The sequence below is a fragment of the Brachionichthys hirsutus genome, chromosome 6 (genome assembly GCF_040956055.1).
Source record: "Brachionichthys hirsutus isolate HB-005 chromosome 6, CSIRO-AGI_Bhir_v1, whole genome shotgun sequence".
In the NCBI taxonomy this organism is placed as follows: domain Eukaryota; kingdom Metazoa; phylum Chordata; class Actinopteri; order Lophiiformes; family Brachionichthyidae; genus Brachionichthys; species Brachionichthys hirsutus.
Window position 1 is genome coordinate 7,366,320 of NC_090902.1, and position 12,364 is coordinate 7,378,683.

General features: G+C 44.2%; 1 protein-coding gene across 1 annotated transcript in view; it reads left to right on the top strand.

The window, feature by feature from the left end:
- LOC137894616 (protein diaphanous homolog 1) overlaps nucleotides 1-6,350 on the top strand; it is a 66,046-nt gene extending 59,696 nt beyond the window's left edge. The window contains exon 27 of the mRNA XM_068740057.1: nucleotides 5,917-6,350. Within this exon, the coding sequence (XP_068596158.1) occupies nucleotides 5,917-6,097 (181 nt within the window). The 3' untranslated portion in view covers nucleotides 6,098-6,350. The remainder of the gene's footprint in view (nucleotides 1-5,916) is intronic.
- The last annotated feature ends 6,014 nt before the right edge of the window (nucleotides 6,351-12,364 follow it).

Below are 12,364 nucleotides of genomic sequence, written 5' to 3' on the forward strand. Positions count from 1 at the left end.
TTCCCTTCACACACCTGTGTAGTCGTATCCTGAAGCTCACGTGATGTATATATTTATGTATTCCGTCTCTTCCCCTGTCTGTGCATTTCTGTTAACACAACAACAGATTTGTTTGTGTCTGTCTGTTTCTGTTCCATCTGTTGCTCGGCTAAGAGCTTCTGGGATGTGGTGGTATTTATCTTCTGGCCATGTTTAGAGGGGGGCAAAACCAATTCCACCAGTTGCTGGTGCAACAACAACTGAAGAGTGCCAAGGTTGGGTGGGGGGGGCAGCAGAGCACATCAGAGAGGAGCAGCTGGTGGGGGTGTGGCTGTGGTGTTGGAAAACAAGGAATTTAAATGCAGGGCTTAGGAGGATGGACCAACGTGTGGGTAGGACGTCACTGGGTCAGTGGCTGGGCAACAGACGGCACGTTTGAAATATTTTTTGTTCCCATCCAGTCAAATATATTTCTGCTTATTGTGACTTCGCTTGGAGCAGCAGAAGACTACGTTTCTGTTGTGAGCATCGATCTGATTCCAGACATGTAGGCATGCTCTCAGGTGAGACGGAGCCATTGGTCCAGCGTTTAACACCTGTTTCTCACATCGCTGTGGCCGACGGACACCCTAAATGTCCACATGGGTTTGGATCCATGTTATGTTTATGCCAAAACAAGTTGCAATGTTGTATTTTTTATTTCTGGGCCAGCCAGAAGCCCGTCTCCTGTATTTGAGGACGCGCTTAATGCTGGTCTGCGTTGACGTTCGTTTAAGGTTGCTGTTCATTCTCTAAGCTCATAAAGGCAGGCTAGTAATCTGGTTACCTACTTACTTCACTGTCTGTCCCACTGCCCAGTCCAATTACATTCACTTCTCTCAGACCTTATTTTTGTCCCCGCTGTTTTTCTTTTTAGAAAAACTAAAGTACATGTAGCTCATTCTAGAGATAATATGTTCTGGTATGAGCATAAAAACTAGGCAATGTGAGCTATTAGGGTCGTGAGTTTGTAACATGATGCGTGGCGGTCAGAACCACGTGAGTGGTTAAGTGTCCGGTGCCCATTAGCAGAGAGGAAAAGAGCGGGAGAGAGTGTGTGTGTGTGCGTGCGCACTCGCATGTGGGTCGAGTATTCACACATAAGAGAGGCTGGGGGGGGAGTATGTGGAATCCAATCCCTCCCTCAATAGAAGCCAGATGTGACAAAGTGGTGCTCCAGAGTGGAATAGCTGGGAGCCAGAGGGAAGACGGCCGTCTTTCCTGTTCCTTTCTTAGTTTTGTGCTTTCATCCTGCCTGTGTACATCTGTTATCAAATGCATCTTCATAGGCTCCTAGCTTTTACTGTGCATAGCCATTAAATGTAGGTGGTAAAATGTTGCCGCCGGTGGTCCACAAAATCATACTGAGAAAACTTATTAAGTGCAGCAAACAATGTTTAATCACAAACGTATCGCCACTGGGCTGAGAGAAGCAACATTAAAAGGAATAAGTGAAGGGAGAAGCAAGAATACTGTGTGAGGGGGGAATGAGGCCCACATGAGGGTTCAGTCGGTCACCCCGAGTACTGGCTGGCCACCTCACAGTCCTGACAGGAAATACCGTGACGTGTTTTAGAGAGAGCATTTCTCTCTATCGACACTTGCCTGTGGTCAGAAATAAAAGTAAAATATAAGCAGTGGTTTGTATTATATCTGCGGAGGGCCTCCTTTCCCCTCCTGTCGCTATTTCCTCTGCACAAAAAGGAAGGGAGGATGTAGGTCAGAATTGTTATAAAACAATTATTCATGGCGCTGGTGATCGCTACGGAGCATGCCAGTGTCTTCATTACATAAAGTGTGCCCCCCCCCCCCCCCCCCTTTACTTCCTCTCCCTTTCCTCCCCTCACAGCTGTGGCGGCTGCACACGTCACCAGCTTGATGTTAAAGAACTCCGCGGGCCTCTTGAGTGTGTTGTTACGCTCATTGTATCACAGCAGCGTGACTAAAGAGGAAGCTATGAGGTTTCAGAGGCTGTATACCCCCCCCCCCCCCCCCCCCCTCACCTATGACCTGTGCCTCAGCTCACTGCGTGTTTGAGCTAGTTGTGTGGACGGAGCAGCCACAGCCGTCTACCACCCCTCTTTCAAACGCACATAAACAAAGAACACGCGGCAGATGCTTGCACGCCATTACAAAGACGCACACGGACACATGCAGCCGAACGGAGGCGTCCCGTTCCAGAGGACGGGTAGCTTTACGTAATATTTCAATCTCCATGTCTCTGGCCTTCTGCCAGTTGTTGCTGTTCTGTTCATCGATTCGACTTGTCAACCTTTTCTATAGGCTTATTTGTATGTACGTGTTTAAATGAATTTGAGAGTTTCCGTGTTTGGAGGAATGGCACTCAACCCCCCCCCCCCCCGACCCATAATTCCATCTGCTGGGTCATGACTCCCAAAGCAACCGATCACAGTAGCAACTAGCTGACAGGTCACCAATCACAACAGGGACAAAGATTAGGAGGTCTGGTAACAATAGGCACACGCTGGCTCTGCAGGCAGTCTGTGCCTGCACACGCACACACACACACACACACACACACACAGCTATTCAGATCACTGAGACTCTTCATCTGGTGTCATGGGGATAATTAATTCCCATTGAGAGAAGTGCTGGCCACCCAGTCCCACATATGTGACATAAAAAGTTACACATCAATACTAAGCCACAGGCAGAAGCCGGACGCTGTTCCACGACGTCACTCTGCTGTGCTGCAGAGCATCCTGCGCTACACTGTGCTGCCTGAAGAGGGCGATATCGGTCCCTTCTGAAATGGATAGCAGTGATGGAGGTCCATCCTGCATCTGCAGTTTCGCCGTCAGGCTAGTCGTGGCACTGCTTCCTTGTTGTGTGGCTGAAATGTGCTGCAGCTGTTGTATTAACAATAAACACCAGAGCATTCAAATGGCTGCTTCCTCGTCAACCACTGGGATCCCACTACCTGTAATCAGAAGTAGCTGATGCTCCTTATATTTCCTAAGGAGGCGCCTCTTCTCAAGTAGCCATTTCGAGTCTGTCATTCTGTCATCATGCTTTTCCCCCGTATCTGCATTTTGACCCTCAACAGGGCGCATAATACTGTACAATTAAGCCTTCTTTTAATCAGTGGCCATTACTGCGTCTCCCGTAGTGTAATGCCTAACAGATGATCGTTCACTAAAGTCTTTTGTGCAACTAATCGCGCCTAAGTGTGCAAACCAATTCAATCTTACTCCCATCAGTAAAAGCTCCATGAAAGACGTCTTTGTTGCGAGTCCCGCCATCTCTTCTCTCATTGCTGCAAAGTCTAGGCTTTTAGCCAAAGGCATGGATCATGTGATCAACATCACAGATAGTTTTTGAGCATGCACGCACAGGGCAGAGTATTTCCTGTGTTTGTAGTGCCACGTGTGAAATGGCTAGGAATAAAGTTTTAAAAACCTCCTGTAATGGCCTATAAAGGAATAAACAGTGGGATGTGGAATCTAGCTTGATTCTCTTTGCAAAGGGGATTGTGTGACAGTTGGATGAGCTGGATTAGGAGGTAGCTTTGACAAGTAAGTTTGGCCCTAAAGAATTAGCAGAAGAGTTATAACAATAGACAGAATGATAAACACAATAAAACTATGGTGTGATATTATGCATCTTTAAGGGCTGTCCCAGTGTGAGATCTTCACTGTAGGGTAAGTGTATTCGATGTCATGGTTAACGGCGGTTCTTCTTTGAAAATCCTTCCTTTGAAGATAAAACTGGAGGAAACATGCAAACCATGATTTTACTTGAGTGACGGCTATAAGGACAGAAAATCTGAATGTTGCTGCAGGCATGACTGGATAATTTCAACATTGCGTTTTGACTGTTTAAATGTCATGACACGGAAATATTCTGTTCTAGGCGGAGTTTTTTCTTTTAGCTCCTGGTGGTGCAGGTAGTTGCCGTTCTCACGTCTGCGCTCATTTCTCTTGTCGTTTAAAAAAATATGGCTGTGGCTGTGGCTCGGACCACCTAAGCCTCAGCTGCTGCATGTTATCACATCCTCAATTTAAAGGCAGATTGAACCTGTGTCGGAGCCCATTGTCAAACAGGCAGTATGAACTTCCAGGAAGTACCGGTAGTCCTCTCCATATTTGGTGTTCCTCTGTTCTAATCCAGCCGTTTCACCACGAATCACCTCTGAGAATGGCCTTGACTTTAGAGTTCAACTATATGTGCTGATTAAAACCCGTCTGGCTTCAGCGTACTCGAAATGATCATCTCCTCAGGCTGTTCAAGGTTGTTTACTTTAAGAGAAATGTCTGACAACCTCATTTTAATCTGCAGGCATGCTGTTCCCATGGAGCAACTGTCTTATCCTGATCACCCTCCTTTCTCTTCCTCCTCTGACTTGTCCCTCAGGAGGGACTGGATGATTTGGGTTGAAAGGAGCTGAGCTGACCTGACGGCCTTTTAAGATCCTTTCTGCCGTGTTTCTTAATTTATTGTTTTTAGAACAGACTTGCAACAGTCCTACATCGAGGCACACCGTCTCTTGTTTTTTTACTCATTTGCATAATTAGTCATTGGTATATGTCTGAATAAAGGAGGGCATTGGATCGGCCTGCAAACGGGTATCAAGGAGAGACGTGAGAGTCTATTTGGGAAAAATAAATGTGTTCATATGTTAAGCTTTAAAAAAAAGAAAATATATCACTTTTTTTTTTTTTTGTGCGTTTCTTCAAGGATGGTGGACGATCCGATAAATTGACACCAGTTGTGTCTTTTCAACGTCCAGCTGGGGCTCACAAATAAAGACTGTCTAAATCAACAAACGTTCTTTCTCCCCAGACTCACTTGTGTCTGTCACAACTGGTTCTGGAGACCTGTTCGGTAACACTGTGTGTGTTTTTGCTGCATCAGAACCGTGTGTGTAGACACGGATCATTTGCATGCCGTGGTCGTTTGGTTTGGCAGCATGATGTTGTAAACGGGATCGGCTGCACAGGAACTCCTCGCATCTATTCGCATGTCTGCATTTATGATGACGTTCGGACCGATGCTCGGGATGAAGAGCTCTTAACGTGTGACTGGCATGAAATATCAAAGCGCAATCCTCCCACTGACCTATATAGAGCAACTCAAAATGGAAAATGGCCACTACTGCACAGCTGTCTACCCACACAGGAGAATAAAGATGGGTAGAGGACACAGAGGGGAGGGAGGGGGCGAGAGAAGAGGGAGGAAAAGCCAGAGTAAGCAGGTAGAATAGCAATGAAAGCAGCCTAAGGGCACATTCTGTCATGATTATGTTTCTCACCTCCTCACTGCGGTTACCGTTTGCATGTGAGATATTTTACTCCGTTTATCGTTCCATACATTCCTCCTCTTGCTCGTTCACTATCCGTATTCATCTCATCTTCTTTCATCCGTGCCTCGAATCTTCCCACAGTGTGACTTATCCTGCTCTTCCTGGTTGTCTCACTCCTCGCTCTTATCCCTCCTTCCCTTCCCATCTCCTGACAATCGCCATCTCCACTCTCTCATCTTGTCAGTTTGTCTTCATCTTTGTCTTTATGCTAAATGTGTGGGGTTTTTTTATGTTCCGTATTTTTTCCTCTTCTTCCAGATAAGCTGACATTAGCAGCGAGTTGTTCCAGATGTCACTCTAATCCACATGCATACGCATCCACACCATTAAGCCATTTCTGCCTGTCAGTTTAATACGAGTGTGTTGGGATGGAGGGAAAATCCTGTGATGTTCCAGCCTGGAATTGTTTGCTGTACGGTTGAGGGATAATATATATGTTTTGGAAATCCTTCATTGGTGCTCCTTTAAGCCGAGGCCTGCAAACGACATGTGTGGAGTCGTTCTGATCCGAACACGCCACCTCACTGAAATGTACATTTATGTATGTATTTTTTTTCTTTCTCAGCCAACCACAGACGAGCTGGTCATGCAGTGACCAACATCCTGGCCAAAGAGCTGATGCAGGAAGACACGCCTCCGTCCAGCGCAGTGCCCACCAAGAAGAAGAAGAAGCCAGAAGAGGCGGAGGAGCCCGCATTAGGAGGAGCAGTGTCGTTGGAGGAGTTACTGGACGCCGCTCCAAGTCGGTCCAGTTAGGCATCCTGGGCCTAAAGTGGTTTTCGTCAGTCGGTGATATCCAAACACAAACTTAATCCACATTCATTCCGAGGGCCGATATCCACTGAGATAAATCGATAAGTAAAAATCAGAATTTCCCTCACACTTGCCTTAAAAGAACCAGCTTTCAGCACCGACTTTGTTTTCTGGGTTTTCTGGGAGGACAGGATGAGGGTGAGGGGCTCTAACGTCAGCCATATGACCCCTGGGTGCCCCATCAGTCATTGCGTCTTTGCCACATAATGTCCATTCAAATGTTCTCATCTGTTTCTGTCTACGTCACTTGAATTCCCCCCCCCCCCCCCCCATCATTCCTGCAAAGGCATTTTGAGTGATTCCAAAGACTGAGTCAGGACATAGCCACAGTTCTTTCATGGTTGTTTCCAAATCCCAAATTTAAGCTGAGACTGTTCCAGAATGAAGGCTGCATAATCTTCTGTGTTTGTTCCGAGGCAGCACCACATGCTCTTTCACTTGTCTCTCATAGAACCTGAACATATTGCTTTATAATTGTCTATCAGATGTTACTATACTGTTATTCATTTTGCTGTATTATTGTAATACAAGTGCCAACCAATGGAAATATAGGCTGATTGACTCCAGATTTGTCATATCACATTCTACACTGGGCTGACACGCGGACTGCTCGGACATTTTTGTCCAGAGTGTGTTTTCGTTGTACTGAGAAGGGATTTCATTCACGGTGTGCATGCGTTATTTAGATTTCACATGAAAAGAGGGACATTTTTGATCATCTTTTTAAGACAAACTTGTCATAGCAGTTGCATACCTGAAATTGAACATTGCCATAAACCCCAGAGCGAAGTGGAGTTAGTTAGGAGCAGGAAGTTTGTAAACGGTGTATCCATACAAATCAAGATCTAAGCAGTTTACATGCCTGTCTAGAAAGTGTGAAGTAAAGCGCCTTTTTTCAGTTTGGTGAATGTTCAACTTCCTCTGTCCGTGCATGTGGGTGTCCATCTGGAGTGACTGCAGGCTCCTGTCTGTTGTCATAAATACGAGGTTTCATAAACGGATTTGTGGACTTGTTCCCAAGAATATATGACACTGGAAACTGCCCAAATACTGCTGAGACGAGCACGTGTGTGTTTGTGTTGCTCACCCACCTTCCCTCCCACTGAACTGCAACAGTAGTTGCTGAAAGTATGGCCTTGCTGCTCTTTGTATTCCTATGCAAACACAATACTGTAGTCAGGATGTAGAAGCTGCTGGATGGACTAGTGGAAGGTCAGTGCTTCGTGCCCTTGGTGAACACAATTTGAATGTCATTGGAAATATCAGAACTGTTTTTTTTTTTCTTTAATTTATAGATATATAATTTGTGCTGGTGGTTAATTTGATTCCACTAACGCTTAGAATGATTAGACGCAAAAGCTGCGCTGCTTTGCCTTCATCACAGAACGTGTTGTCGCTGCAATAAGAGACGACTTGATCGCTGTTGGTCTGTGATGCTGTACTCGCCTCATCAAGCACCATATACTGAAAAGTGGCGCTTTTCAGCGTTAAAGAAACGCACACAATAAACGAAAAGGATATCGGAACATCACTGGAATATTTGTTTCCTAATTTGGATCATTCCTAGAGTTGATTTTTTTTTTTTTTTAACAATGTTTTGTATGCAGATTTTTACGGTTGATTATTTTAATGTATTTGAATGGAGGCAGGACTCTTTTCTTTTTTTTTCTCCAGAGATTTCTTCTTGAACATTCTGTTTACTACTATTAAACATGTCTTAAATACTTTGATGTGCCCGGGTCATTCTTTCAGATCAGAACCTAGATTTTTTTTGTAACATGCTTGTGCGAGTCATCTTTGGATGTTTGTTCTTCCTCTTATTAAGGACAGTTGAACAGTGTTAGCTCGGCCTGGACATCAGAAAACGAGTTATTCATTGAATTCACGTGACAAACCTGGAAAAGAGGAAATGGATTTTGCGCTGATTCTCTGGTTCTGTAAATGAATCGCTCAGCTTGGACCTGAGCTGCAGCTGCTGTCCGCTTCCACCTCATTAACTTCCTTTTGAAATAAACCAGAAGGCCCCAACTTTCTTTCATTTAGGATTGTTGCTTGGGCACATGTAGGCCACACAGTGATTCAGGCTATGTGACTTTCCTCGTGTATATCTCTCTTCTTTCCTCGTGTATAGCTCTTCCTCTCGGCATCTGATTCTAATCCGATTGGAAGGCTTTCATGGGTTCTGAGTACGGCGGGCAGTGAAAGGGGGTTGACAGGTATGTCTATATGTTCAGACAATTCGGCTGGTGACCGTGACACACTCTATCAATTCCCGTTCTCTGTAAATCGTGTCTGAAGCTAAGGTTTGGTGAAGTTGGAACGATATTCACAGATTTGTACTTCCAGGCATAGTGTCCACTATACTCATGAGGAAGCTGCAAACTCACTTGGTGATAGCGTAGCAAAAAAAGAACAGACATTTTCAAATGGAATAACAAACACTTCTCAGTTTGACAGCTAATATGTTTCATGTGGTTCCCCATTACTATTTTAACAACACTGGTTCGGGAAATACTAATTCAGGAACCTTTGTGTCAGTGGAAGCTGGAAAATTGTTCAAAAATGCTTGATGGTTCGCAGCATTTGCATATTGTAGATTATTTGTATACCTTTTGAAGCATCTAATTTAACTCATTGAGTGCCAGCCACTTTCAGCGTGGCGATATGCTGAGTGCCCCGGTTTGTGCATTTTTCCTGATTTTCCAAGCCACACAGAATATTCTTTACTATGACGTTGCAAACAATGAACCTACAAAATGAAAGACCAAAGTATCTTCTTTCATTAGAAAAAAGTGTGTTCCTGGTGGAAGAAAGGCAGATTTCAATGCCGGGGTTGGCAGTGAATGTTTGGGTTTCAGAAAACGTCTTTAGACATTAATGGCACTCAAAGTGTTAATCTGCCAAGTTTAACTTGTTCGCACTAAACTGAAGTGTAATAGTCTGTGTCATAACTATGGTCTTCAGATGGTTTAGTACTTTAGTTGGTATAGCAATGGGGAGTCACAACCAGAAGGTACCGGGTTCAAAGCCCACTGTGGAGGTGCAGAGACAGGGTGTGTTTGTGTGTCTGTGTGTGTCTCTTCAGGGGTCTGCTGGGTATAAAAAGGTCTGGACAAAGAACGGGGGCAGTATAATTGGCTTCAGCACTGCCAGATGACACAATCACACGGCCACTGGTAGCGCTGGACCAATGGGAGAGCAGCTGTCTGTTTTTCACAGTCTGTGATTGGCTGGCTGATGGAGGCTGTCGGTCTCCAGGTAGCAAAGTGAGCCTCGGAGCATTCTGCCACCCCTCTTCCTCCTCCTCCTCCTGCTCCTGGAGAAGGGAGAGAGGATATAGAGGAGGACATATGACCTCAGCTGAGAGAGGAAAACAATAGATTATATGTTAAATGATAAATATTTTTTCATCCCTTCTTCAATGACCGAGCTTTCTTTTCCCCCCTTCTGACCCAGAAGGTTTTATTTGTGCACAAGCCTGTGATTGGCTGGCTCTCATTCCTCTGGCTGCTACTAGCATCCGCATTGCCAGGGCTCTGACATAAATTTGTCTCATTTGTCTTTAACTTGGCGGTACACTCCACTGCTTCTCCGTCTTTCTCTCAGCCTCCATTTCTGAGAAGTGTGGAATAAAGACTCTTCATTTGTTTCGATTGGCTTTTTTCCTCAGCTTTCCCCTGTTTCAGGAATGAGATGGACGACTGCGGCATTGAAACCCTGCAGAAACAGGGTTTGACTAACAAACCAGCTCTTTTTTCCACTGTTTGATCGTGAATTTAAATATAGTTTATTGTTTTTATTTTGCATGACTATTTACCTACAAGTAGATGGAAATTTCTCCATGCCTGCTACTCGGAGCAGCGCCCTGACCTGCTTCATTCAGTTGTTCTGCATCGGCCTTCATATCTTAATATCCTCTTAATCAAATTACACGGCTGCTTGTATAACACTCATCATGTGACACGTGATTAGCAGACAATTATCATGCGCTGGTGATCTGTAAACCGATTGGCTGTGCCGTGACACTGACTGACATCTCCATCAGATCTGTTGCATCAGTGATTCACTTTCTGCCCCCTTGCATGTACCTATGCTTTTTTGACATGTTCTTAGTCACGTTCCTTTGTTTTTTATTTAATTTGCCATCGAACATCTGCTTGCATTCTGATTTGTCTGCTTGTGTCTTGTCATATAGAAACAAAGGATGTTTTTTTTTACAATATTTAAATAAAACATTATGATGATCCAATGTGACAGGCATCAATCCATTTTCCTGTAGACCAGATGTCCTGAATTGTCCGCAGACACTTTATCCATGTAACAGGCGTCATGTTATAAAAAGTGGAGGTCTTCCAACATATTAAGACAACGTATGCATAGAATCCTGTAAAATATTAGACAATTTGTTTTATGAAGACATCTAAGTATTAATAGAAACATATATTATCAATCAGAAGAATTTGTATTTTGACCTGTTTTCTGATCAATTTTCCTGATATTTATAATAAGCCCACAACAAACAAGTTTTTAATCTGTGTTTACTCAATGCATTGTGGAAGTTTGTGAGTACAGTAGTGCAAAATTCTAACTGCCATTGCCAGAACATTTCAACATAGCTAACTACTACTTATTAGGGATGTCCCGAACCAATCATGTGATCGGAAATCGGGCCTGATAACGTGCTTGCAGACTCGATCGGAATCGGACGTTAGCTCCTGATCACGACTCGGATATGTATAGATCGTTATTGTCGTTACTTTTTAGCAGATCTGGAGTTGCGCGTTGGAAACAGAGTGAGACCTCTCTATTCCAACAAAAAAGCCAGCAGCGCATGGGCTGATCAGAGTTTAGGGCTTGTCTGCTATGCCTGCCCTTCCCCTCTGCTTACTATCTGTCTATACACATTTGTGGCGGTAGTGCAGTTGTCAGTCCACTGACCTACATTAACAGAGCCTGCGACAATCTGGTTTAATCTGGGGGGTCAGTAAATTTCAGGGAGTGGTCTGGACTTCTTTGTTTTTGTGTGTGTTTTTAGTTTGCATGCACGCGCGGGTGTTTGAGATGAGCTATGGCACCATCTCCAGAGGTTGGGAATGGTGTGATAATAATAAGGCTTAATACACAGTGACATTTAGAGGTTATAAAGTGCTGATACTAAGATCAGCAGACAGCTTGACCTCACAGAAGGCCTGGGTTGCATTTTTAGGATGAGGAAAGCTTTAGCGTTTATGTTTTGGGGTATCATTTTGTAGAAGGTATATGGTACAGATTCACACCCATGTCTTTCAAGTCGACATGTCAGCTATTCTAAATGAGAAAATCTAAACTGCCATCTGCTTTAGCATATTTTAGTGCTACAGAAGTAAATTAATCCACATTAAATGATGCCAAATGTTAAAATGATTGATCTTTATAATCCAATATACAAAACATTACTGCTTTCCTGCCTCTCAGATTTGAGGATTTGCTTTTTTATATTATACAATATAAAAAATGCCTGGTGGTGATGCCATGGCACTGCACAAACAAAATGAAACTCACAAAACCCAAATGTTTAAACTCATCTACAAGATTGTGACTCTTTGTCTCCTGATGTGCTGCAGTGATTTGCTCAGAGTCAAGAAAAGATTTAAAATGCCAACCCTAAAAATACCACCACCATGCCAAGCACCCAGAGTCAATGACGTCACTCTTTTTTCCTCGTTACCATGGATACACTCAACTCCTTTTTGTACAAATCATCACCCACACCAGAGTTCCCGTGATTTTTCTTTCTTCCCCCTTCCTGTGTGTCTAGTCTGGTTTCCTTACATCTCTGTCTGAGTTTCCTCGTCCAGGTATCGTTCTCTTCGCGGCCCGACTCCTATGCTTTTCTTTCACTCTTTCGTGCCCTCTTTCCTACTGCTTTCACAGCATGCTCAGCTTAACGTTTTTTTTTTTTTTTTTTAGGTTTTCTACTCTACTCTAGTGCAGTGTCTTCTCGGTCAGAAAAGCTACACCACCGAAGCACCCACTGTAAAGATACCCATGAGAAAAGGGGGGGGGGGGCAGTGCACCTCATTGCAATTTATTTTGCAGACAGGCAGAGTAGATGGGGGGGGGGGGTTAAAAGAGGAGTATTAAGAGGCATTGTGTAGACGCATTAGAGAGTAAGCAGCTTACTGTCCCTCTGCTGGACTGACAGGACAAAGAGACATCACAGAGGAGGGG